Source organism: Mytilus galloprovincialis, chromosome 6, assembly GCF_965363235.1.
Source record: "Mytilus galloprovincialis chromosome 6, xbMytGall1.hap1.1, whole genome shotgun sequence".
Classification (NCBI taxonomy): Eukaryota; Metazoa; Mollusca; class Bivalvia; order Mytilida; family Mytilidae; genus Mytilus; species Mytilus galloprovincialis.
In genome coordinates, this window is record NC_134843.1 from 6,359,321 (window position 1) to 6,387,201 (window position 27,881).

General features: G+C 31.3%; 1 protein-coding gene across 2 annotated transcripts in view; it reads left to right on the top strand.

Annotated features, from left to right (window-relative positions):
* LOC143078804 (inositol 1,4,5-trisphosphate-gated calcium channel ITPR2-like) overlaps positions 1-27,881 on the top strand; it is a 115,646-nt gene that overhangs the window by 63,508 nt on the left and 24,257 nt on the right. For both annotated transcript variants that reach the window (XM_076253785.1, XM_076253786.1), the window contains 24 exons: positions 593-831; positions 1,347-1,434; positions 3,355-3,542; positions 3,901-4,014; positions 4,336-4,420; positions 4,965-5,051; positions 8,786-8,890; positions 9,852-9,923; positions 11,251-11,380; positions 11,781-11,919; positions 12,598-12,756; positions 14,256-14,412; positions 16,451-16,548; positions 18,699-18,795; positions 19,157-19,207; positions 21,546-21,680; positions 22,701-22,829; positions 23,441-23,590; positions 23,697-23,798; positions 24,398-24,481; positions 25,130-25,315; positions 25,926-26,028; positions 27,129-27,247; positions 27,601-27,770. In XM_076253785.1, the coding sequence (XP_076109900.1) occupies positions 593-831; positions 1,347-1,434; positions 3,355-3,542; positions 3,901-4,014; positions 4,336-4,420; positions 4,965-5,051; positions 8,786-8,890; positions 9,852-9,923; positions 11,251-11,380; positions 11,781-11,919; positions 12,598-12,756; positions 14,256-14,412; positions 16,451-16,548; positions 18,699-18,795; positions 19,157-19,207; positions 21,546-21,680; positions 22,701-22,829; positions 23,441-23,590; positions 23,697-23,798; positions 24,398-24,481; positions 25,130-25,315; positions 25,926-26,028; positions 27,129-27,247; positions 27,601-27,770 (2,987 nt within the window). The remainder of the gene's footprint in view (positions 1-592; positions 832-1,346; positions 1,435-3,354; positions 3,543-3,900; positions 4,015-4,335; positions 4,421-4,964; positions 5,052-8,785; positions 8,891-9,851; positions 9,924-11,250; positions 11,381-11,780; positions 11,920-12,597; positions 12,757-14,255; positions 14,413-16,450; positions 16,549-18,698; positions 18,796-19,156; positions 19,208-21,545; positions 21,681-22,700; positions 22,830-23,440; positions 23,591-23,696; positions 23,799-24,397; positions 24,482-25,129; positions 25,316-25,925; positions 26,029-27,128; positions 27,248-27,600; positions 27,771-27,881) is intronic.

Below are 27,881 nucleotides of genomic sequence, written 5' to 3' on the forward strand. Positions count from 1 at the left end.
GCTGATCATCTACTTCAAATGCTTTGAAATTTGCTTGGCATGCAAATTGCTATGACATCTCTAATTTTGGAGAGATTTAGAACAGTAAAGCATTCGATTGAACATGTTGCTATGTATAAGGGTAAAATCACAGAAAAAAACTAAACTCCGAGGAAAATTCAAAAAGACAAGTCCCTAATCAAATGGCAAAATCAAAAGCTCAAACACATAAAACAAATGGATAACAACTGACATACTCTCCTGACTTGGTACAGACATTTTCTGAAGTAGAAAATGGTGGATTAAACCTGGTTTCATTGCTAGTTTTATAATCTAAAAGAAATCTTTAAAATAATATGAAAACATTATATGTTGGTGCATTTTAAATATATAATTACAGCTTATGTTAGAATGTTGGATTTTGAATGGTTGGAAATCAGTTTATATTTTTCGCAATTTTGTAACATATTTCCTCAAACGAATTTGACTGTTTTGACCACTGCCGATGCTTGTTCATTATGGGTGTGTTCACAAATACCTACTGTTATATAGATGCACCATAATTACATTCTAAACTAATCTTTATTTCTCGTGTTTGCTTGTATTCTTCTAGCTGTTTGTTGCCAATCAAACAACGTGCCTTAAAATAACAGAAAGTCAAATTAAAAAGCTTGTTTTACTGACATGTGAACACACAAGTGATGCACCAGAATTCGCTGATTTATTATACACGTTAGTAAAGGTTGAAGGACTTGATTTGAATATCAAACGAAACCAATCATTAGTGATGAAATATATTATGCAGAACTACCAAACAGCCGCTTACATTCTCGAAAAACCACAAAATGAAAGGTGAGTACTGGAGCGTTTTAGGTTATTCAAATTAACATAAGGGCCGTCAAGAAGATATCAACGAGACTTCAATAAAATAACACCTAATACTGAAACCAGAGATGTTAACCTTTAGTTCAAATGTTCACGGTTAATTTAATATTTTATCTATTCACTAGCATACCAACAGTCAAAGACTACTAGGGTTTCCTCAACAAAGCAAAACATAAATACAAGACAAATACATAAAATGCATTTTAACATCACCACGGTTAGACACTCTAACTAGGTAACCATTTAGAACATTTTCATTTTTGCGGTTTAATATTTTAACAGTTTTTGAGATGTGTAAAAACGCAAAAAGTTTATCAAATTTCAAAACATGATTTAAAAAAAATACAATAGTTTATCAAATTTCAAAACATGATTTAAATATATTTAATAATAATTTAATTTAATAATAAATTGATTGAAATAAATCGCATTTAACATTCATATAAAACAATTAATGATTGATCGTTATTTGTTTTTTACAGAGAGCAGATACTCACAAATACACATTCCGAGAAAGAACACCTTGCCTATTATGTGAGATTTGTAGATTTGCTTGCTGTCTGTGCTCAGGTAAAAATTGATTGAATCAATGTTTGTAGAAAATGTAGAAATACGCAATACAAAGAAAGGGTATCATTTGAGACGTATCCAAACTAAAAAGGTTTTGTTAACCTACAATTGCTTCTTTCCATTTCATTTTAACTCCTGTGGATAGTTGTGTCATTGTAAATAATCATTCATACCACATCTCCTTTTTCATACAGGAATACACAAAACAGAAACTAAAACATCAGCAAAACCATGGACAATAAAACCTCAAATAAAATAATCAAAATAATCCGATTAAACAAAGAAACGCGACAAACAAAACATGATCTAGTTACCGAAAAATGTAGTTTCCTTTATAATTTGACGCTTTTGTTAAGAATGAAAACATTATTTAGTCCATACGTAGCATTCTTATTCATTTTACAAGTACAAAAATGCTATCAAACAGTCTATCATTTAAATCAGAAGAAATAAATAGAAGAGACACGATACAATCTTCTACATTTCACCTTTACTTTTATTCAACAATTATATTTGTCTCTAAAAAATATTTCAGAGAGTACTCTTAATAATATTGTAATGCGACAGTCAGATAAATTTTATTTGATCACATGCACGACTTAATTCAAAACTTTATTTCATTTATTGAATGTATACTGTTCTAAATAGAAAAAGAATGTAAGTAAAACAAATAGTTAATCAAGGTATAGGGTTTACCATAGTTTTATTTCCGCTGCATATTGTTTTTGTGAAGATCCTGCTATACCCATAGATTCAATCGTTCCCATTTTGCAAATGATCTTAATTGGCTTGAATTCAACTATTTAGACTGGTATATGTTTAAATTCGTATATTTCCAAATTACACATTTAAATGTATTAAGAATGGTATTGATTATTAAATTATGAGATTGGGATTTCTGCTTTATTATTCAGCGCATTAAATATTTTCAAAACCATCAAATATATTTTCCAAAACTACCTTTTTTTACAAAATTGACATTTTTGGATTTGCCCATTCTAAAACAGTTTTTTCCGTTTCAATAATTTAATCAACAATTTCCAAGCTTTTTTTAATTGGTTTTCTAGAGGACATACCTTTATCTAAATTTCTCCTTACTATTTTTAGGTAATTTCGAATTATACTAAATTTTCTCTTCTATAAAAAAGATTGGAACCTAATTGAAGTTTAAAAAAAACTTTAGTATAATTTCACTTCGGATTACTAACTTAATCCGTTTATTGTAAGGTTCACAAGTATTTTCTGCGTAAAAAAAATTGTGGTTTGGGTTGTATGTTAACATCTGTTAGCCTATAGGAATGATTTTGGTATATGCAATTTTATTATAATCAATTCCAAAATCCAGATTCTTTTATCTTTAAGAATATTATTTATGAAGTTGTCGCTTAAGATTTATTTTTTTCGTCCCAAAGATCTTAAGTTGTATAAGTTCCTCTTTTAGTTAAGCCAATAGGTGTTCTGTTATATTGGTTGTTTTTTTATTTCCAAATAATTGTTGGTTTAGGATATCGTTTCTTTTTATTGGACTTTGTATACTAATACTTGAAAATTAGACAATGTTTTTAGTAATCCTTGTTCTTCTGAATTTTATTTCCACATTAAAAAAATTCAAAAAGACACTTTACCAATTGATTGAGTATCAAGTTATGCCTATGAAACGTCAATTATTATACATATATATGACATTACGAATCGGATAACTTGGACAAATATTGTGAATATTGCATCCTCTACATAGGCATTTTTTTAAATAGGCACATGTCACTGTGTGAAATGTTCTGACCGAAAGATGGTTTCTCCTAAATTTGTTAGTGTTAGTAGAGGTAAATTCGGCATTCATTTTTCCATGTAATCATTTTATTGACTACAAATATAAAAATATGCAAAAGAGTAATAATGTTTTGTTCTATTTATTTCTAGGGAGAAAACAAGTTTATAGAGTCACTATGCCAAACAATGTTACCTATTGAAGAACTACTATGGGTTGTAAATCATGGTTCAATAGACAATATTATCAAAACTCCATTTGTAAAGTTTATGCACGAAGTTTACTTACAATTCGTTGGAGACATTATAGAAAGTGGAGCAGCAGATTTGCAACACAATAAGTGAGTGATTTTAACATAAGATGATATGCTGTATTTCTGTGTTAAGTGATATTTATTTTCATAAGCCTCATTACATTTTATAACATTTTATATTTTCAACTTTATGTCTTGGAATATTTTATATTGAAAAGGAATCGTTTAAACCTCTATCTTCATAATCTTAGTTTAAACAATATTTTATTTTTCAAAAGTGCTCAAAATACAATTATGCAATAGAAATACAGGATTTCGGAATCAAGAAACACCTATATAAATCCGTCTATAAATAAAACCGTCTATTTTGATTTTTGTTTATTTGTCCAATTTAGATCTATATTTCATATTATTCCTGAAGTGTAGTTTGTGGGATGTTTTGTAGAGACATGTGGGAATTCCTGGACGAACTAACACGATCAATGGGGAGAGCTGTAGCTGGACTAGATACCCATAAAAACTCAATTGGTGCCTTCCTAAAGACTAAACCGGATAGAAGGTACAAATTCAACTCCAACAAGATGTAGCTGTGTTATCTTTAGGAATAAAGATAAAATCATTCCTCAGAAAAAAAAGTGTTTATAATTATCATCTTTTCAAATTCTACAAAATGAAATGGTATAACAACTTCTACTCAATAAAGGTATCTAAGTTAAGATAACATGTATTTTACAATGCCTACATCATCTTGTTTCTATATTTAAAGTATATGTTTGATATAATAACTGCTAAGTATTAAGTTGTTTTTTTAAGCAAAAAAAAAACGGAAAAAAGAACAAATAAAAATGTGTAAGACTTAACTTTTTTTATCAATTTTCAGCTTAATGTCGAATGAAACATCAGCTGTGAATAGTTTAAAAAACAGTGTGTACTTCTCATTGGAAGCCGTTTTACCCTTTCTGAAGGTAACTTGTTCCTATTATATAGTATTCATTTCAATCATAAACAAAATCATTTATGGTCGATTGGCGTTAATATTTACTTAAACTGGTTATCATCCTGACTTATCTGAGATTATGATTTCGAATATCGAATGTAGCAAGGTGTTTTCACTCCAATTCTAATTGGCACTGATTTACAGTTGTCCAGCTTGAACGTTGGTGGTTTATTCGCGTACTTTTGCTTCCAGAACACTAAAATCTCATTACCAAGTTGTAGCTGGAATTTTTATACAACAAACAAACAAGCATCGACAACTTATACTCATATATAAATATATTTATAGGCGGTTCAGTTACAAAACAATTTTGACTTTAAGATTAGGTGCAGATGAACGAGGTAAACAGTATTGCCAGTCTCATCGCATTGTGTGTGATAAATTATTATTATTTACTCTAACATCTATGTCAACCCATCAAAATTAATAAAACTGATACGTTGATACTATATACATGTATTTCCATTTTATAAATTGATATGTGATATTCAATACTTTGCTTAATATTTCAGACATATTTCACACGAGTTTACACTCCAGAGAAAGAAATTTATCCTGACGAAATAGAAACTGCTAATGGAATCGCCCTCGCCGTAGCAGTAAGTCATATATTATTTAATTTGCTTGTATTTAATCGTACTTGAACAGTTGTTACTGATTTCTTTTACTTCTTATAATTATAATAGTTATAAGGTTGAAACGTTGCTTTCAAAAGTTACTGACTCAAACTACATACCCTAAGTTATTGTTGATGTTTCGGAACAATCGTACCACATCTCCTGTCTCAAAGTTTCACATGAACTCGTTGGTTCAGATCAAACTGGTCGTTTAAAAGTAAAATGCATTTACTAGGGACAAACATATCAAAATACATTAAGTAACTGATTTCCAAAGGAGATTAAATGTGTTCAGTTTGGTAACATGTGTATCAAAATGTTATCTGTTCTATAAAAAAAAAAGAAAATAAATGATGGAATACAATATCTATTCTGGATCTGCACTGAAGTCAAAACTTACTGTAGAATTATGCTGTCGTACAAATTCATCAATTTATCAGTCTTATAATGTTGTTCTTCCTTCATTTGTTTCGCCTACAAGTGAATTATCGTATACACTCGAATCAAATCAGTTGGATGACCAAGCTTTATAAGCAATGAAAGAGCAATAAAAATCTCAAGTTCGGACCAAATACTGTTAGGGCCCTTTATGCTATTAGGTAGATAAAACACTGCAAGTCGTTGCAACGACCCTTTGGTTGTAAACAATCGCATCCCAGATGTTTACTTCAATATTTGAGAATATTGCCTTTTTTCCAAGATTTAAAAAAAATGGCTCTATATGTGCTGGTTAATAACGTTGTTTTATCTATTCATTCTTATGAACTCTCGAATCTTACTTCTTTGTTAATTTGACCTGTTGATACTGTTTCTAATGCTTTTTTGTTATTTTATGTTAATATGAATCTTGTCTATATACCAGCATTCATTATTTGGAATTACTACCAAAAAGTAAAATCACAAAAATACTGAACTTAGAGGAAAATCAATTCGGAAAGTCCATATTCACATGGCAAAATCAAATAACAAAACGCATCAAAAACTAATGGACAAGAACTGTCATATTCCTGACTTGGTACAGGCATTTTCAAATGTAGAAAATGGTGGATTAAACCTGGTTTCATAGCGCTAACCCTCTCACTTTGATGACAGTCTCATCAAATTCCGTTATATTTACATTGATGCGTTAACAAAACAGACACAATAAATAAAATAGTCAAAATATGGGTACATCAGTCATCATCGTATAACAATTTTAAAAGGAACAATTTAACAGAACACAAACACATCTATCTACAAACACATTCATTGATTTGTGTGTCTGACGTCAGAAAATTTTATACGTCACATAGATTTGTCGTTCAATGTGCATTTAAACAATTTTAAAATTTACATAGGCAATGTTAGCATATAGGGTTACAAAATCAAAAGTATGTAAGAATAAATTTCAGAAATAGACCGAGATTGAAAATAGTCCAAAAGTTATATATAGAATTTATAAGAATCCACAAATAGTAATTCCACTACGCGATTGAAGAATGATTTTGACGTTTATGGTTCAACGTATTTTGTAATTCATAATAGAAATATATCTTGACATAAAATAGAACAATATCATACTGACGGGATCTTTTTAAAGTACAGAGTCACGTTATAAGAACCAAAGAAATACAAAAAGTCGCATATACAAAACACGCCACCAAAAAATGAAAACAATACAAACACTTCACTCCAATTTTCACTTCTTCGTACTATGAACATCAAAATTATTTCATTTCTCCTTAAATACTGTTATTGGAATGTAGGAAAACAAGTCACAGGAAAAAAATTCACGGAAAAAAAGTCACGGAAAAAAAGTATCAGGAAAAAAAGTCACAATAAATATTTTGTATGAAAACTGTCATATGATCTGCACATATATATTGGTGAAAAAAAGTCATACATTTTGTATATATTCGTATCTGTTCATTTGCTTATTGTCTGTGTGTGGGTTTTTTTTTCTGCTGTTCATGTGCAAGTATGGTTTTGTGTTTTTTGTACCCCATATCCCTTTTTTTATTATAAAATTTAGAATGGAAATAGGGAATGTGTCAAAGAGACAACAACACGACCATAGAACAGACATTACAACATTGATTGACAGTGACTGTTTAGATTAATTAGTGGCTTCTTGTGGCACCTTTCCCTTTTTTGTAGACCTTTCACTTCCTCTATTGGTAGGAAGCCCTACCCATGAAAAACAACTAGATCTGATACACTTTTACAAGTAGTATTATTTTTATTTAACAAAACTGCAATTTTTTTAATTATTTATTTCATACATATACAGCTGATATACAAAATGACTTTTGTCATGTGCATTCCAACATACTTCTTATAAAACATTTTATATATTATAATTGTGATTTTTTGATTTTTTTATTTCAGACATGAAATAAATGATGTTTGTTATGTGCATTCCAACATAATTCTTTCAAATAATTTTATTTATTGTGACTTTTTTTCCTGTGACTTTTTTTCTTGAGACTTTTTTTCCTGTGACTTTTTTTCCTAGAGGTTTTGTGACTTTTTTTCCTGTGACTTTTTTTCCGTTGACCTGTTATTGCACCCGTAATGGAAGTTTTATCTAGCACTAATTATATAGTTTAATTGTTGATATTCACCCCATATGTACCAAGTGCTAGATAAGTTTTATTGATATTAAAGAAATTTATTGATATTCCTAATGAAAGATTTTATACACACAGACGAACAAGTATACTAATGACAAAATTATTTTTTATGCACGTGTGTAGGATATGACGCAGCTTTTTTTCAAAAGTGATTATTTTCTATAATTTGTTTAATATTTCACAGTGGTATCTTACTTTAACTTTGTTTTCACCTGTTTATTTACTTTTGACCTTAATTATTTATCCCTTATATATTTTATTAACTATGCATTTGCATTCAGGTATCGTAGATCAAATTTATTCATTCATTGTGTGTTAATTTGCGTTTTTCGATTGAGTTAAGCCTTCCGATTAATATTTTATAGTGTGTATTTCTATGTTGTGATGTTATACTATTGCTTCAGAAAAGGGAGAAGGTTTGGTAGCATTAAAACGTTTAATCATGCTGCAAATTTTTGCACCTGTCCTAAGTCAGGAATCTGATGTACAGTAGTTGTTGTCTGTTTATGTATTTCTGACGTGTTTCACGTTTTATATAGATTATACTGTTGAATTTCTCGTTTGAATGGTTTTACATTAGTAATATTTGGGGCCCTTTGTAGCTTGCTGTTCGGTGTGAGCAAAGTCTCGGTGTTGAAGGCCGTACCTTGATCTATAATGTTTTACTTGTATAAATTGTTATTAGGATGGAGAGTTGTCTCATTGGAACTAATACCTCATCTTCCTATTATCTGTTATAGTTATATTTAAAGTTAAAGAGCAAAATGAAAAGCTTATAGTGAACTAATTAATACAAATAATGATGATCTTATGGAGAAAAAAGCAAATACTTTAAGTATTCACACGTATATGCAATACTCTTACTTACTACTATACAATAATTGATAAAACACCCGTTTGTAAAGAATGACATCTTGGATTTTAATAATTTTTCCCATCCTGAGTTGTAATATTTGTACATACTAGTTAGAAAATACTTTTTAAAGGTGTTTCTTCGACTGTGCATGTGCAGTACTCACAACCATTATTAAGCAGTGCTCCTATACAACTGAAACCATAATAATATATAAGGAAAATTCATAGAAGATTGAATATCAATTTTAGGGATTATGCGAAGCTGTAGGACCATTTTTATCGGACCCAATTCATATGAAGACTGCAGTTACAACATTGACGGTTCTTATTCCACTGTCAACAGAACCTAAATCTGTACGTATACATTTAAATCCTCTTAAATATCGAAAATAAAAATACATTACGACTTACATGTATAAGATAATGACGAATGGCTTGCTCTTACGAATCTTAAAAATTCATCCATTGTATTATTAAAACACTATATAATAATACGATCGTATACTATTTGTAGTAAAATTACCAAGTACATGCAAACCTCAAGGTTAGGTTACAATTGTACACTTATACTTAGTTATGAAAGGTACCATGATTATAATCTGATACGCCAGACGCGCGTTTCGTCTACATGAGATTCATCAGTGACGCTCATATCAAAATATTTCTAAAGCCAAACAAGTACAAAGTTGAAGAGCATCGAGGATCCAAAATTCCAAAAAGTTGTACCAAATACGGCTAAGGTAATCTATGCCTGGGATAAGAAAATCCTTAGTTTTTCGAAAAATTCAAAGTTTTGTAAACAGGAAATTTATAAAATGACCACATTATTGATATTTATGTCAACACCGAAGTGTTGACTACTGGGCTGGTGATACCCTCAGGGACGAAACGTCCACCAGCAGTGGCATCGACCCAGTGGTGTAAATAGTTATCAAAGGTACCAAGATTATGATTTAGTACGCCAGACGCGCGTTTCGTCTTCATAAGACTCATCAGGGACGCTCATATCCAATTATTTATAAAGCCAAACAAGTACAAAGTATAAAATATCAGTATTCGATGGGTTGTTGACTATATATTTTTTTCTAATTACATTAAGTCATATGACTAAAAAGAGATATTGAGACTGAATGAGCAATGACAACAAAAAAAGACGAAAATGACACTACACAATAAATCACTGAAGTTATTTCTTTTTTTAATCTGTTGAACTAAACTCACATTCTCATAAGAACTTGTTTGTTTGTTAAATGATGCTTTTATTAAGTAAAAAAAATGTATAAGTTTATAACATTTATGTATATATTTTTTGCAGTTGTTTGATAAAATTCTAGACAAAATTGCTGTAAATCTTAATGTGACGGACACCAGAAGTGATATTAAAAAGGTAAACTAGCCGTTATAAAGCTTTGTATCATGATAACAATATCAAATCTAGTCTCTATTAAAAATGAATTGCCCACAGAAGAAAAAAAATACCTTAGCTTTATACCTTAGCTGTATTTGGCAATACCTTTCGGACATTTGCGTCCTGAATGCTTATCAACTTCGAACTTATTCATTTTAAGTGGAGCATTACTGGTAAAAACAAATTCGACTGAACGCGCTTCTTACATACAAAATTAAACCTGTTACTTATGACGAGTTAATTGATATATATGCATGTCTCGCTTTACCCAGGCATTTACTTCTATATGTTTATATCCGTTTTCAAAATATCATCTCGAGTATATCGTGAACAAATGCTAGGACAAAATTGGTCGTTATCCTATATGACAGTAGTTTGGACTCAATTTAAAATTTGAATTTTATGTGTGCATGATCTTTTTAGGATTGGTATGCTATTCGTTTCTTTTTGTTACAATTGGGTTTACTGTGGTATAGGTGTCCAAATTAAAAATGATAGAATTTATTCATACTTTGCCAAAACGTAGTATTTATGGAAACATGTTCAAATATATAATAAAAATGATAGGTCACCGCGCATTTTTTCAAGCTACAGGTTGTGATAAAATGACACATTTTGTATGGATTATACAGGAAAAAACATCATTATGTGATTAGAAGCGTAACTAAAAGATAGCTTTTAGAAAATGCTTTCAGATGATGAAATAAAAGATAACGTCACCGTACGTTTTTCCGGCTAAAATTCAAAATTCCATGTACATACCTTCAGAAAATGCTCTATTTCAGAGTTATCTCCCTTTAAAATGTCAATTTAAAAACATTTTAAAATCAAGCAAAATTAATCAACAATTGTTAAAGTTATAATCTTATAAATTTGTTCTTTTCAATGCAAATTCATATTAGTTATCTGCGCTCCTGCATCAACTTTTGCTAATTTGTTCGAAAATTTGCACCTTAGATTCTCTGTTTTTTACAATCCAGGATGGCGAAAGACACTCATATCACCTTAATCTTTATTACTCTGCTTTTGTTCTATCCCGCATTCATGTATTTGGGTTTGATGTTATATTGGTTATTCTCATCGGATTTTGTCTAATGCTTAGTCCGTTGCTGTGTGTGTTACATTTAAATGTTGTGTCGTTGTTCTCCTCTAATATTTAATGCGTTTCCCTCAGTTTTAGTTTGTTACCCCGATTTTGTTTTTTGTCCATAGATTTATGAGTTTTGAACAGCGGTATACTACTGTTGCCTTTATTTACTACATTTTAAAACCATTCAACTACTCAGTTAATATTTTTATTGTGCAGGGGAATATGGTTTACTATACAACTGAGCTCCAGTTGAACGCCAAATTCTATACATTTGCCAGAAATTGTAATATAATCAACAAAGGACAGAATACAGTAAAGCAGCAAACAGGCTACAAGTCTAAAAGAGGTACTATATAAGCATCTACTTTTTTATAGCGTTTATGAAAGACAAATGTGCAGTTGGTTTTAAAAAAAACGATTCAACAAGAAATCTAAGCATATTCTCTACTATGATATACAAATGTATATGGAAAAGATTTGGTTAGTTTCAAAGTATCTGCAGGTTTGTAGCAAGTGTCGTTTATTACATTTTCTGACTGATTGGATGCCGTTGCCTATATTTATGATGTATATCCTATTTGCTTTATTTTTTTTATAATAAATCTAATACTCCGTCCTACAACAAATCTCAAATGTGCAAAAATGACAGATGATTGTGAAGCTGATTGATAATTCTTTAAAATTGTTTTCTCAGTTTATTTGATAAATCATTTTAGTATGCATACTGAAAATTAAATTATTTTCAGAATATACTGAACTTGGATTAAGCAACGAAATGCCACTCGGGGAAGAATTTCAGAGTTTAGTGAAATGTTTTATCAACAGCAGAGAAAAGAAACCCGCTAAAAAATATGCAATGGTTGGAAAGCTTCTTCAACAGTTACAGTATGTACGACTATTCATAAGGATAACTTTATTCGGAGTTGTGTGTTCCTTAACTTCCGCAGCAACTTCCTTAGCTAGTATTATATGTGTTCAATAATTTATCAAGATAGTAAATAACAGATGATTTCGTCCAATATGTTATATATCTTTTTCTCATTGCTCGTGTATTTCTGTACATTAAGAACGTTTTGCAATGCAATTTTTTTTTATTTCTTATTCAATTTACCCACAATCGCAATATTAAAACGTGATAAACTACCTATCAAACATGTTTCAAGGATTTGCAGCATTAGATAGTTTCAGTTTAGCACAGCTGACGTCACAAAAAGGGACGATAAAAGACGAAACAACAATCCGCACAACACAAAACCCAACACAGAACACGAACGACTTAGCACCACATGCACATAATAAAGATAAGGTCACAAGGTCGAGTTCTTCGGGTGAATAGAGGTTTGACAGTTCTCAAAATTATAAACAAAATAAATAAAGCAATAACACTTCAAATTTTATGGAACAATGTGATTTGTATAACTGAACAACCGTAAAATTAGTTTTCTTAAACGATTTTGTTTTACATATTCTAATATCTACTTTTGATTTGTTAACTTTTTCACAATGTTTCTAAAACTATTACCAACATACAAGAGACAATCAGTATGGAGATTTTTCTTTTAGAATATCAGCGGACCTCTTCAAAAACTCGGCTGGTTCAGCTGCAGAATTTGATGATTTGGATATAAAATGTTTACAAATTTTGCGTGCCTGCATTCATAACGAAGAGAGAAAGTTACCAGAAGATATGGATTCTAGAGCTGGAGAATCTTCTGTTAAAAGGTACGATACACTACAAATGACAGGTAAAAGGTTATTATAGATATAAATTAATTAATTTCTTGTATTGAAGATTTGACGTGGTCCAGGGAAAATGTTCACCAATTACCGTAATGGTTTTAAGCATTTGCATGCCTCCCGTCAACCTTGAAAGATTTATGTTTATTCCTACAATTTCGGTGGCGTCAAATTCCCCCTTCATAAATTTCAAAATAATGCGGAAGTTTTTGTTACCGTAGTTTTACTTTAGTTTGCCTCAACCAAATGTTAGGAAACTGATACACAATGCATATTACCACAAAACACAGATGACGTCACCCTATCAGTGGCTAGTTATGTTCCTTTATAACGTTATATTCAGATGGCGGCATTATATGTGTCCAATGAACACAGTCTCCTTTTATTTTGAATAATATAACTGCAGGTTTAAACAAAAATTACCTTTTGTTCTATAAAAATCAAATCAACATTACATTTCATTTGTTTACCAGACCAATATTTAATGGAAATATTGTTCATGTGAAAAAAATATATTGGTACCAAATCACTTCTTGGAGTATGATATAGCAAAAACGAACCGATGGAAATCAAATTAGAAAAGATAAAAACAAATCATTTGTTAGACTGTCATTTTGGATTAGATTTCTTAGGCTATTACTCATATCGTTATGAAATGTTGGTTTTCATTGCTCTTCACATTTTATTTGAGTTCGCCTTCCAATTGCTTTGATACGAGCTCAACCGATGAGTCGTATCTAGTACTACACTGTCCTCCATTCCAATGATTGTAGTATTTCACCGTTCCTCTTTTTAAACAGTACTGTGTCTTTTTGTGTCGGGATGTATAAGTACCGGGCCACGTCCACTTGTATTTTTGTCCATCTGATGAGTTCAACTGATTTTTATTGTTCGTTCTTATGTTGTACTGTTATACCACTGTCCCAGGTTAGGGGGAGGGTTGGGATCCCGCTAACATGTTTAACCCCGCCACATTATTTATGTATGTGCCTGTCCCAAGTCAGGAGCCTGTAATTCAGTGGTTGTCGTTTGTTTCTGTGTTACATATTTGTTTTTCGTTCATTTTTTTTTACATAAATAAGGCCGTAAGTTTTCTCGTTTGAATTGTTTTACATTGTTTTATCGGGGCCTTTTATAGCTGACTATGCGGTATGGGCTTTGCTCATTGTTGAAGGCTGTACGGTGACCTATAGTTGTTTATGTCTGTGTCATTATGGTCTTTTGTGGATAATTGTCTCATTGGCAATCATACCACATCTTCTTTTTTATATATTGTGTACGTATAATGATAAGGCTCTCCTACAAAAGAATTCTGGAAACAAAATAAAAACAAATACCATTTTTGTGTTTAAACCGTAATGAGTTCCATCTTCTTTTTTATTCATACATAAAGCGGTGGCTACTGAAGTATGTTAATTGCAATTGCAAAATAAATATTGTTCGTTATTTCATGTTGGGGTATACAGGATCTTATTTTTTTCTAGGCAACTTGAACATGTCAAAGATGTACAGAACGCTGTAAATAATCATGACTTTGTGAGGAAAGTATTACCACATATAGCACGCAGAAATGACGCACTTGTCAGAGAGGTCCTTGCTATGATTTCAGGAATGTTGTTTAACGCAAATAGACATGTACAGGTAATATGTTCCTTTGACAAACAAATCAGTTTACAGTATTATTACAGAGTTATTCGACTGCTCGTGTGAGTTATGTGTTATATATAAGAAAACAAACACTAAATAAAATACTTACGATGTAAATGCAAATTATAATTCTTTTAATATAATACAATGTGTTGAAAATATAAAAAAAACGTAGAATTATTCTTAAAGAGACACCTCTTCACTTCAGACTTAATGACGTAAAAGTAAGCATTATATGACCTACTAAATTAGAGTTATAACAGGGTTTGCACTAACATACTAACACGAGGAACACAACGGGTGACACCTGTGGAGAACAACCCTTTCAAAGCACCCGAGATCAGCCCCAGATTTAGGTGGGATTCGTGTTACTCAGTCACTTAGGTTTTCATACTGATTTTTTTAAACTGCTGTTTGGCTGGTAGTCTTCTTTTTTATTTTTATCATTGGCGTTAACAGTGAATTTTCGACTTTAGGGGCACTAGATACAAGATATATAAAAAAATCTAATATATTATTTTTTTGACTCAACCATTAATGAAATGCAAATAGTAAAATAATAATTTGCTTTGAGAAGCCAGTATGGTTCAATTTTGTCAAAACAAGCTAAAATACATTGATTATGAATTATTCACTTGCAAGTGAATAATTCGATCTCATTGAATCCGTATTCATGTGAACTTCAATTTAACACCTTAGCTTTAGATTGATAACACTTGAATTGTATGTGTAAAGTTATTTAAAGGAAAAGAATGTCAACATTGAAAGTGAAACAAGGGTAAATCCTTTGATTGACTAATCCGATCGATAGAAAATCATTTTTATACAGGTAAAAACGATGATAAACATTTTTTTTTCATCTATAATATGAAATTTAATAGACCTAGAATAATCTAACACCAGAGTTTGCTAAATCTATTTATATCTATATTTATGTTTACATCGCTTATATGGTCATCGGATGACTTTAGAGATCATTTAGATAATTAATTAGATGACGTCTAGTCTAATATACACACGAAACGAAGCTACGTATTTTCATGGCCGTGCACTGTTAACTGTTTATTTTAGTCTTTTGATTGTTTGAATAAATGTTATCAAATATGAGAATTGGATTAAAATGGGTGAACATGAATTTGACAGCTAAATGTCCTTCTGGGTATCTTGTATCTTGATTTAAGAATCTATGCATCACCGTTTTACCTTCAACAATGAGTAAACTCCCAAAATGCACCACAAGTTAGAAAAGGATCCGAAATGGTAAATGTTACCTATCAAACAGAAAACTAACGGCTTGATATTTATGACACAATCACTGCATTACAGACCCCTGATTTATAAGTGTTTGGCTTTAGACGATTACGAGCTTGACATACTGTAAACCAACTAAATTTCGCGAGCGATTTATTTTCGCGACTTTTGCGAGTAGAAAAATAACGCGAATTTAAATCGTCTCGAATATGTAAAACTTGCATCTTTCCTTATTTAACTGCATCTAGTTAGTTAGAAAATCGCGAAATTAAATTACCGTGAAATGGAATCGAAAGGGCTAAACGCGAAATAAAGTATCCGCGAAAATAAGTTGGTTTACAGTATTGTATATAAAAGCAGTTTAATGCGGTAAGCGATGATCTAAAAAAAACCCTCACATTTCAATTAAAAGATGAAGACTAAATCTGCCAACGATTTAAATTATGATATTCTTTGATATCCATTAAAAAAAGTTGCATGGGGAAATCAATAAAGAAGTTAAATACGTATGAAAGTCTAAAAGTGTTGACAAGTTCCTTTTTCAATAATAAAAACGGACAAAACTGGTAACAACAGTGCTTTATTTTGACCTCTGCAGGAAACCCCAATCATCCATGAAGCAGTTAAACTAGAATGTAGATAAGTTCAGTAACTATTGGAAATTATCTTTCCAATAATCTCACGAACTAAAAACGTTTATTACTTTAGATTAAATGTGGTTGAAAAATAAGTTTTATATTTGTATTTGCTTTGAGTTTTTAGTTTGTTATTTTTTTTTCAGAAATGCATGTTGGAATATTTCCTTTCAACAAGAGAAGAGTTGTTTTTCATGGCTCTTAGAGAACGTATGGTAATAGCTTCAAACTCCATCAAAGAGAAGTAAGTCAAAATTATTATGAAGGTAGATGGGGTGTCTAAATTGTAATCCATAAATTTTTTTATTAATTTGCCAAAATGTAGTTTATATTATGCTTTTTTTTTAAATAAGAAAAAGCATGGGTCACAGGTCTTATTCTTACGCTAAACGGTGTTCAAAATTGACAAAGTTTGTATAGATTATGCATGGAAAACACAATTTTCTGCAATAAAGCGTAAACTACATCATAGAATTTTGAGATAACGTATAAGAAGATAGCTTTAATAGTATGCTTTCAGTTAGGAAAAAGAAAAAATGGGGTCATTGGACCCGTTTTCTTGCTAAAATAAGTAAATTCCTAACACATTCTATTGTAAAAGTACCTTAATCTGGATTATCTGCCCTTGCATTTGAGTTGACTCCCCTTATGTGGCAAAGTTGGAAAAAGTTAAATCAAACAAAAGTTTTCTGTTTTTTTTGTAAAATACAACCATAAATATGATAGAACATTGTCTATATTAAAATGAAAGTTCTTCGAAATGATTTAAACTACTACTTTCAAAGTTTGCACATTTTATTAAAGATCTAACACTTGCTTTCTGGTATTTCCAAATCCAAGATGGATCTACCTTAAGATAAAATTAAGAAAAAAACTGATATCACCATGAAGTAAAACAACGAAATTCGTTCTGGCATAACATACAATTCAAAATATATACGGAATCTGAATTAAAACATATTCAAATAATAGTTTATACATATTTTCATTTTTTTCGAAGGGCCAAGTGAGCTTTTCTCACCACTTGGCGTCCGTCGTCCGTCGTCGTCGTCCGTCGTCCGTCGTCGTCCGTCGTCGTCGTCGTTAACAATTTACATTTTGAACTTCTTCTAGAGAACCACTGAATGGAATGGAACCAAACATGGCATGAATGTTCCTTATGAGGTGCTGACCAAGTGTTGTTACTTTGTAGCCGATCCATCATCCAAGATGGCCGCCAGCAGGGGACTTAGTTTAACATAGGACGCTATGGGAAATGCATACAAATGACTTCTTTTAGAGAACCACTGAATGGAATGAAACCAAACATGGCATGAATGTTCCTTATGAGGTGCTGACCAAGTGTTGTTACTTTGTTGCCGATCCATCATCCAAGATGGCCGCCAGCCTGGGACTTAGTTTAACATAGGACCCTATGGGAAATGCATACAAATGACTTCTTTTAGAGAACCACTGAATGGAATAAAACCAAACATAGCATGAATTATCCTTATGGGGTGCTGACCAAGTGTTGTTACTTTGTAGCCGATCCATCATCCAAGATGGCCCCCAGGGGGGGACTTAGTTTAACATAGGACCCTATGGGAAATGCATACAAATGACTTCTTCTAGAGAACCACTAAATGGAATGAAACCAAACATAGCATGAATGTTCCTTATGGAGTGCTAACCAAGTGTTGTTACTTTGTAGCCGATCCATTATCCAAGATGGCCGCCAGCGGGGGACTTAATTTAACATAGGACCCTATGGGAAATGCATACAAATGACTTCTTTTAGAGAACCACTGAATGGAATGAAACCAAACATAGCATGAATGTTCCTTATGGAGTGCTGACCAAGTGTTGTTACTTTGTAGCCGATCCATTATCCAAGATGGCCGCCAGCGGGGACTTAGTTTAACATAGGACCCTATGGGAAATGCATACAAATGACTTCTTTTAGAGAACTACTGAATGGAATAAAACCAAACATTGCATGAATGTTCCTTATGAGGTGCTGACCAAGTGTTGTTACTTTGTAGCCGATTCATCATCCAAGATGGCCGCCAGCAGGGGACTTAGTTTAACATAGGACCCTATGGGAAATGCATACAAATGACTTCTTTTAGAGAACCACTGAATGGAATAAAACCAAACATGGCATGAATGTTCCTTATGAGGTGCTGATCAAGTGTTGTTACTTTGTAGCCGATCCATCATACAAGATGGCCGCCAGTGGGGGACTTTTGAATGAAATTAAACATGTTCCTTTCCTTATAAATGAGGTTGTGTTGTCACTTTTAGCCAAATTTTATATTTTTTTATATGATTTCAAAAACCCAAGTAAAATCAGGTGAGCGATACAGGCTCTTGAGAGCCTCTAGTTAAAATGACTATTCCTTTATTTATACTCAGACGATCACTTCTTGCTCAACATCAAGCTAAAGTTTCTCAAGCAAAGCATTCGGATGATCAGGAATGTACTTCACCAGTTGCATTGAAAATTTTACAGGTAATTATTGGGAAAATAAGAGAAAAAAGAATAACATGATTAATTAAATACATTGGACTACTTTATGTTACATTCATCATGTGAAATAACTGATATTTTACGAAAACTGAATAAAGTCAAACTAGCACTTTATTCCATATGTATATAACTGTTATATGATATTGTTTTTTAATTTGTAGTGGCAAGAGTTAACAACTTTTTTTACGAAACACAAATTTATATTTTCATGAAAATACAGCTGGTAAATAATTTTTATTTTTAAAAGATTGGGAATTGTTATATTATTTGAAAACTTGTACATGTTGTTTGATCAATTTAAAAAATGATGCAAGTATTTATATTACCTTTCACAATCTTGCAGACGATTCAGACTTATGATATACAGCTAAAGACAGAAAGGCTTCATGGATGGGTAAGTGATTTCTTTTGTTTTTTCCAACGGTACCAAAGGGTAAAAATGTATATGGTCTCAGAAACATTTTAAACTTATGTTAAGGAGGAAAAGATATCAAACTTTTTTAGTCCATCAATCTGAACTTCCGGAGAATTTTTTATTATTATCAACAAAAGAAACGATACACGACTTTTTTTCAAACTAAAGATGACGTTTTCCGTTTATAGGAAATATATTGAAGGTAGTAATACTTAATGGCCATGGAAATATAAATCCGTTTAAAAACAAAAAACTTTTGCTTTCATGATGTCATTTGGCGAAATTTAATGTTTTTTACAAAATGTACATTAAACGACAATTTAAAAAAAAAGAAGTTCCAAATAATGATGCGAACCACTCTTTTAACGGTAGAAACAATGTTTGCCATCAATTTTGTTTTAAAAATCATACAGTTTCTTCGTTTATTTGTAAAGAAAAAATCGGTCCCACAAGAAATCGTTAAAGTGTATACATTATAACTTCATTAACTATAGACAGTATGTGTAAAGCAAAATAAAAAAAAAAAAAAACAGTAACAACTTTAAAACCAATCCGAAAGGTTCCAAATTTACAGTGTGTAGTTTTATTATCTCAAAGTTTGTTTGAGACGAAAACAATTGAATTTGTTTGCATTTTTTTTAGATTTCCAAAAAAACACCTTTTTTTTTTTTTACCAAAAATTAAAAATAAACAATATTTCAGTCCATTATTTACAACATGATCATAACTTGATAAGCATATTGAATATTTTTAAACAAATTTGAAAATTAATTTAGTACTTAGATTTTCCGCAAAAATAATTTGCGCACTATGATCGTTTACACGGAATTTACATACTTTCCGACAGGTTTTGATATTCATTATCATATGTGCATATATTGCAAATGGAAGCTTTTTAAAATAGTGTATCTCATTTTGTTTTATATTTAATACTTTTTGATAAATTTTATTCCTAAGTCATGTATCGTTTCTTTTGTTGACAAAAAATACAATTGAGAATGGAAATGGGGAATGTGTCAAAGAGACAATATATTTTTATATGGAGCTTTCAAAAAATCTTTGACATTGATTAAACACATTTTTTGTCTTTCACAATAGACATTTACATTCTTGTTGATATTCCTGTGCGCTCTGTCATCATACAAACTGGTGTTTATTTATATATGATTAGACAATACACAAATATGACGAAATTAGATACAACACAATATATCATATTATTTTTAAGACAAATCTATGATATTTCAATTTATCATATATATATTTAGTAATAAATACGGAAATTCTATATATCTAATTAAGGTTGTTTTCTCCAGTCTGTATCATCTACCCTGTGTCGAATACCCAGTATCACATAGCTAAACCCGTATCACATACTACGTATTGCACCCCTTTAGCTACATCTCTTAATTGTTTCCGGAACTCCTCCGTTGTTATCTGCTTGAAATTTTAGAAGAAGTCAATATTGCCTGAGGGAGTTGAAACCTTAGTTTCTTAATAATTACGGACAATTTTAGTAAAGTTTGTTAAATCATATCAGTACCGAAGTACTGACTACTGAGCTGATGATACTCTCAGGACTGATAGTCCACCAGCAGAGGTATCGACCCTGTGATGTAAAAAATTAAAAACAACACGTTTAATAATTTCTTGCGTCCGAAGCGCTTTTCTGGATTTACCTTCACCAGGAACGCTCAAAGCCAAACATTTGAAATCCGAAGATGTAGAAGTACGGAAACCGTTGAAGAGCTATATGTCAAAAATACAAAAAATACATAGCTAAATTCATCTGAAGCCAATTTTGCCTGAGTGAGTTGAAACCTTAGTTTCTTAATAATTTTAAAATTTATAAACGGACAATTTTAGTTAACATTGTTAAATCATGTCAGTACCGAAGAACTGACTACTGAGCTGATGATACCCTCGGGGACTGATAGTTCACCAGCAGAGATTTCGACCCAGTGATGTAATTAAATAACAGTTATTAAATTATGCGCTCATTCATCACCGTATCTATTTCAAATAAAACACTAAAGATATTTTTATTTAGTAGTTAAATCCTTTTTTTAGGCTTCAAGAGGTCTCCAATGTTACGCAATATTGGTTGTTTGCAAGTATACAAATCACAAATCTGATTTTGTTAGAATATATGAGAAATAGATCAACGCAAGGCCAAATCAGCATCGCATGTTGCATCATCACTCGACAAATATCAGCCCTCGGGACCTTCTGCGCTCGGAACTGATATTGGTACCTCGTTGTGATACAGCATGCGATAATAATTTTGCTATGTATTATTCTATATGTTATTTTGTAGACCTTAGTCGGGCACGCTTCACCACCTCCATCAAGGAAGAAGAAAGGGTTGTTTGCAGGAAAAGATAAGCTACTAAATGTCGATTTGTATCAAAATGGTAAAACGGATTTGACTGTGTTTACCCTGCCATTAGAGGTAACTGTGTGATAACCTTTGTTGGAATATTATCAGTGTTTTGTTAAAAAAAAAAAAAAAGAAATAAAAATCGTTATCAATGAAAATAATGTTTGCATTTTGTGCCGATTATTATAACTTTGCATCTGCGTTTCTCTATAATGAATGTTCATGTGTGAGTTTGTGCTGTATTTCTGTCATGTATTGTTAAAGCGATATTTTTAACATTGTTATAAAGCGGGAGGTTTGGCTAGCCTTTAAAATAGGTTTAACCCAAGATGTCCTGTACCAAGTCAAGCATATGGCAGTTGATATCAACTAGTTCGTTTCTATGTGTGTTGGTGTTTGTTTTTGTTGCACCTTGGTGGTCCTGTTGTTACACTGTTTTCCTCTGATAGTTGAAGTGTTTCCATCAGTTTAGGTTTGTAACCAGATTTATTTTCTCTGATTCGATTTATGACTTTTGAACACCGGTATGCTACTGTTGCCTTTATTCAAACAATTGTTTGTAATTGTCAAACATCATGAAAAGTCTTCAAACATTAAAATGTTCTACCATTATGGAATCAGAATGAATATGAAAAAAAGAAACAAATAATGAATCAGAATGTCGGATTTGTTATTTGAGTTTCTTTCTTTCTCAGAAACCAAAGTCGAATTCGTATAAAAGAGGGACGAAAGATACCAGAGGGACAGTCAAACTCATAAATCGAAAATAAACTGACAACGCCATGGCTAAAAATGAAAAAGACAAACAGACAAACAATAGCTTACATGACACAACATAAAAAAAAGAATAAACAACACGAACCCCGTCAGAACTAGGGGTGATCTGAGGTGCTCCGGAAGGGTAAGCAGATCCTGCTCCACCCATGACAACCGGCGTGTTCCTCATGTTATAAAAAATCCGGTAACAACTTTACCATTTATATTATTGACATAGCATCACTAGCTTTATTTGGCCTGCATTTGGTATGATTTATATACTTAAAATTTTTCGCTTAACAACAAATAAATAATTTTCCGTATACTTTTTCAAAGGAAGCTGACGAAGGTGAAGAAGAAAAAAGTGCTCTCTCTGATATGATGCAGTACAACGATGATGGTTATATAGAACTGGTTCTAGAACTGTTAGCAAGGATATGCGATGGACAAAATGCCGACTTACAGGTACGAGCATAGATCACAATAATACTTTAGAAGTTTAATGCATCTGAAGCGCTGAAGAACCACTTAGATTTTTGCATTTAGCAGCTACAGTCTAAAACATGTTTTAATCGGTGAAAACGTTTGGAGCTATATAAACAAAACAGACACAATTATAGCTTGTTGTTTGGTGTGAGTCAAAGCTCCGTGTTGAAGGCCGTACATTGACCTATAATGGTTTACTTTTATAATTGTTATTTGGATGGAGAGTTGTCTCATTGACACTAATACCACATCTTCCGATATCTGTAAGAGTAATAGGGAAAATTTACCTGATGGAGATGGAATCTTATATATATAATTAGTATTATTGATAATGTTTTGATTTATCAAATATAAAATTTTGAATAAAATATATTATAAATAATGTCAGTACCGCATCAACTACTGAGTTGGAAATACTCTGGCAGAATAGCAGTCCATGATTAGTTGTATCTTCCAGTCCTAGTCATAAAAGCAGCTTCAATATAGAGTCAATTCATAAGGCTTAATATATTTTTAAATGTCTTTTTAAAGAAAAGGGGTAATGTTAATTTATTTTAAAGGTATTGCATTTTTGTGAAATTTTGTTTTAGAATTATCTAAGAGAGCAACCAGACAACGTCAAATCATTCAACATTGTAGCTGAGACAACGCAGTTCTTAAATGTAGTTTATTCAGCCATTACAAAGAGAACCATCGGTCTAGCTGTTGGAGTTTTCTCAAGTTTAAATGAATTTTGTGCCGTAAGTATTTCTCATTTTCTTCAGTCAAATTATTCGATACTTTCAAGTTCTTCACTCTCGATGTTGATTATCATAAAATTCAGAATATTTACACGTTATATTACAGGGAAACCAGGAAAACCGGGTTGTCTTGTACGGAAACAAAATTGTGGACTACATTAATTTCATCTTACGATCTGGCGACGTTGGTGATTGTCCCCCCGAGAAGGTAAATATAAAAACTTGGCATACATGTATTTATTTAAACATTGAAAATTCAAATTGACAGAGAAAACATAGTTTTTATGATTTATTTTTTCTCTTTTTTGTTGAAGAATGAAGAGGCATTTAGTGTTTGGATCGACTTTATCAGACAAAAGACTGTTGAAGCTATTTAAAAATATAAATGCATTTACAAAGTTATACATTTAGTCACCATATACCACGAAGGGTTTCATTCTGAATGAACTGAAAACAACTATTGAAGACTTGAATATCGGTAGTTCATCTTTATATCCATTACGAATAACTACAAAATAATATCGCTGTACATACCTCCCATTGCGCATTTAAACCCCTAAAGCAAGAAAGAATGTGGATATTTATAAATGATTCCGTTGGGCGGGAGGTTTGAATATATTGTCGACAATATACATGTTCGCTTAAACTGATACACCTATTGTCCATCTTCCTGTACAGATACACATATTGTTCATCTTCTTGTACAGATACACATTTTATCCATCTTCTTATACGGATACAAATGTTATCCGTCTTAGGCATTATGTACGCTAATGAACACTAATTTTTTTAATTTTATTTTATAAGGTACTCGAGTTGCGACAGATAATAGGAGCAGTTGTGTTGTCAATGATTGAAGAAAATGGTCCAGAAAAGACTGAAGTTGCAACGGTATGTTAAAACATATGATTGAATTATCTTAAATTTATATGTCGGTATATGTGCTTTAAGGAAAACATAATACCATTGTAAAATAATATTTATAAGATTTATTTGCATGCATTTTCAATTCTATGAAGATATTGGTACTATTCTATCTTATGACAACAGACTATATACTAATACTGAGATAATTGGGATTACACAAAAAAGATAGATTATGAGTTAGCTCCTCTTTATAATTCCCTTAGGCAGTGCAGAGATATAGTATTAAAATATACTTGAAAGGTCTACCGTGAACTAATCGTTTTTTAATTGAATTGTCAAATTTTTAAACTTTTACATTCGGATTTGTAAACTTTTGTTTGGCTTTTGTTTTTTGTTGTTTTCATTTTTTTGTCAATGAAACGTCAGTTCGTTTTTGTAATTATGAATTTGACTATCCTTTTGGTTACTTCTGCCTGTCTTTTATTTTATAATTTCAAACGGTCTTTTAATATAGATTGGTAGACATACATCAGAAAAAAATTATCATCGAGCGCAACTGAAATTGACAATACCAAACATTGATAATAATTGCGTGTGCTATTAAATATGTACTAGTATATTGACTGGACATCAATTAATAGGCTGAGGTATACTTAAATGCTTCTATTATAGGAAGTCAAAGATACCATTGATAAACAGGCTTTACTGCAGTGCATGACAAACTGTTATAAGATGTGTCAGTCAGACCAAATAAATTTAGAAGATATTGTAAAGACAGAAAACGTGGAAGCGGATAGTGTACTTGGTTCAGTGAAAAATCTTGCATCTGTTGGTGGAGGCCTTTTGAGTCGGATAATGGTAAAGAACATGAAGAATTAGATGATGTAAAACTAATGTGCATTATTAAGAGTACATACAAAAACATATAAAATATACCTGATATTATAATCTTATAATTATTATAATTGAATGTACATGTACGTTAACATTTCAAGCAAACAAATAATATTGAAGTCAATGCTATGAAAAGATATTAGATTATGTTTTAAGTGTTTTCAGTTGAAATACATGGCAATAGATATCACTCAAATGTTATTTGTGTAATTATTATGGTCGTGCAAAACATTTATATGTTGGCCTTTGTTAGTCTTGTGTGATTTTTAATTTTAGTTTCTTGTGTATAATTCGGAGTTTAGTATGACGTCCATTATCACTGAACTAGTAGTATACATATTTGTAAGGGGCCAGCTGAAGGACGCATCCGGGTGCTGGAGTTTCTCGCTACATTGAAGACCCATAGGCGACTTTCGGCTGTTGTCTGCTCTATGGTCGGGTTGTTGTCGATTTGACACATTCCCCATTTCCTTTCTCAATGAACATTATTGCAATGATAAGGGGAGTAGCAGTGTGTTAGTGGATGACCAAAATAAGTTATTTCATATAATTCAAATGTAATTTTTTTATATAGGGAAACACAAATGATCAAGAGCGAGAAATTGTTACAGAAACGGGATATCTGTTTTACCTTATATGGGCAAGAATGTTGGATATAGATCCAAATTTGCACAAAAGTAAGTATGTTGATTTAAAGAGAAGCGGCAAATTACTGCCAATATAAGAACAGCACGTTCGAAATGCAAAAGAAATGTTTAGATGCATCTGCGAAAGTATTTTAAAATTACTATAGAATAACTAGTCGAAGAATTCAAATAGAGAAAAATAATCAACGAGTGACCGAACAACACATTAATTCACGAATGCGCGTAGCGCATGAGTTAATTATAAGTGTTGTTCAGTCACGAGTTGAATATTTTTCTGTATTTGAATTCTTTAATTAGTGATTCTTTTCATTACATTGGCAAATGGCTTTTTTTAAAATAATTAATGTAAAACGTGTAAGGAACTATATCTTTTATCTTCGCATTCACTATTTGTTTTGATACGCCGTAATCAACGTCTTGACAACGCCTATTGTTGTATGACGTCAGAGAGTGAAATAACCACGTTTATTTCACATGTGAAATAATCGGTTTTTATTTAACTGGGAAATCAATGTAATTCATTGCAACCAATGTAATAATCACTTATATCTATCTGCACATGCAATTAATTAGGGCTGTATTTAATAAAAATATTTGATGGAAACTGAAATTAGTTTGCTTTCATAAATAAATTAAATCTTAAAGGCGTATCCTGAGTTCATATGAACAGCTACAAATTTCAGAACAGTACACAGTTGATGGTTGATAATGCTTTTAATTTATATTCCAGAATATTTTTTTTCATTTTTTCAAATATAATGAATGAAAGTAAGTAGCGATTTAAAAAAAATTATCATGACTTTAAAATCCCTAAAATATGGGTTTACTATAAACATCATTCTTAATATCGTCTTTTAATCACTGAAATGTATATATTAAGTGTTACACGGTCACATATTTGTATTTCGTTCACTTTTTTGTGGTACATAAATTAAGCCACTAGTATTCTCGTTGATTGTTTTTACATTGGTCGTTTTGTGGCCTTTTACAGCTGACTATACGTAATGTGCTTTTCTCATTGTTAATGGCCAAACAGTGACATACAGTTGATAGTTTCTGTGTCATTTTATCTCTTGTGAAGAGTTGTTTCAGTTAAAATCATACCATATTTTTTTATACATATTTTTTAGAAGTAAAAATTAGTCCTACGCACCAGAAAGCAATTGATTTTTATAAGAAGAGCTGTTTCTCCATTGAAATCGTCAAGGAAGATGTTTTGCAAAAGGTCAACTTTAGAGTGGAAAACAAAGTAAGTTATATGGAATATAAAAAGAAATACTGCTCAAATACGTTTGTTCCTTTACCTCCATTTTTTTTATGTCCATGATGTTGTCTACCCTTTCAAGACTTAACCCTTTCAAGACTTAGGAGTTTAGATTGTCTATAACGCATTATCTCATTTTTTTGGATTTGGTATAGTGCTTATAAGTTATAGTTGTATATCTTCCTCAAATCGAACACTATTCTTTTAGCTGCAATCACATAAGACATGAAAACTATTGATATTTGGTAATGATTGATTCTTGTTATTTTCTCGCCTCCCTATTTCTCTTTAGTCTGCATATATAGTCTTCAAGGATGATATTTTGATTGTTTTTTCAGAGTCTGCTGCGAGACGAAGTAAAAGAAAATCTTAAATGGAATATTGACAGAACTTCTCCTAGCAACAAAATTCGTGATTTGATGGGATGGACATCTGACATATTAAAAGATATAAGCTATCAGCGAAAAATATTGCAGAAACCAATATCAAAGATGTTTACAAAATTGTGGTAAGATTGTATATGTTGTAAATACAATGTATTGTAAAGTAAAATAAAGTATATTAATATTTGTGCTTGAATATCAATAGTGATTTGTATTGTTTTGTCATTTTCAAAATT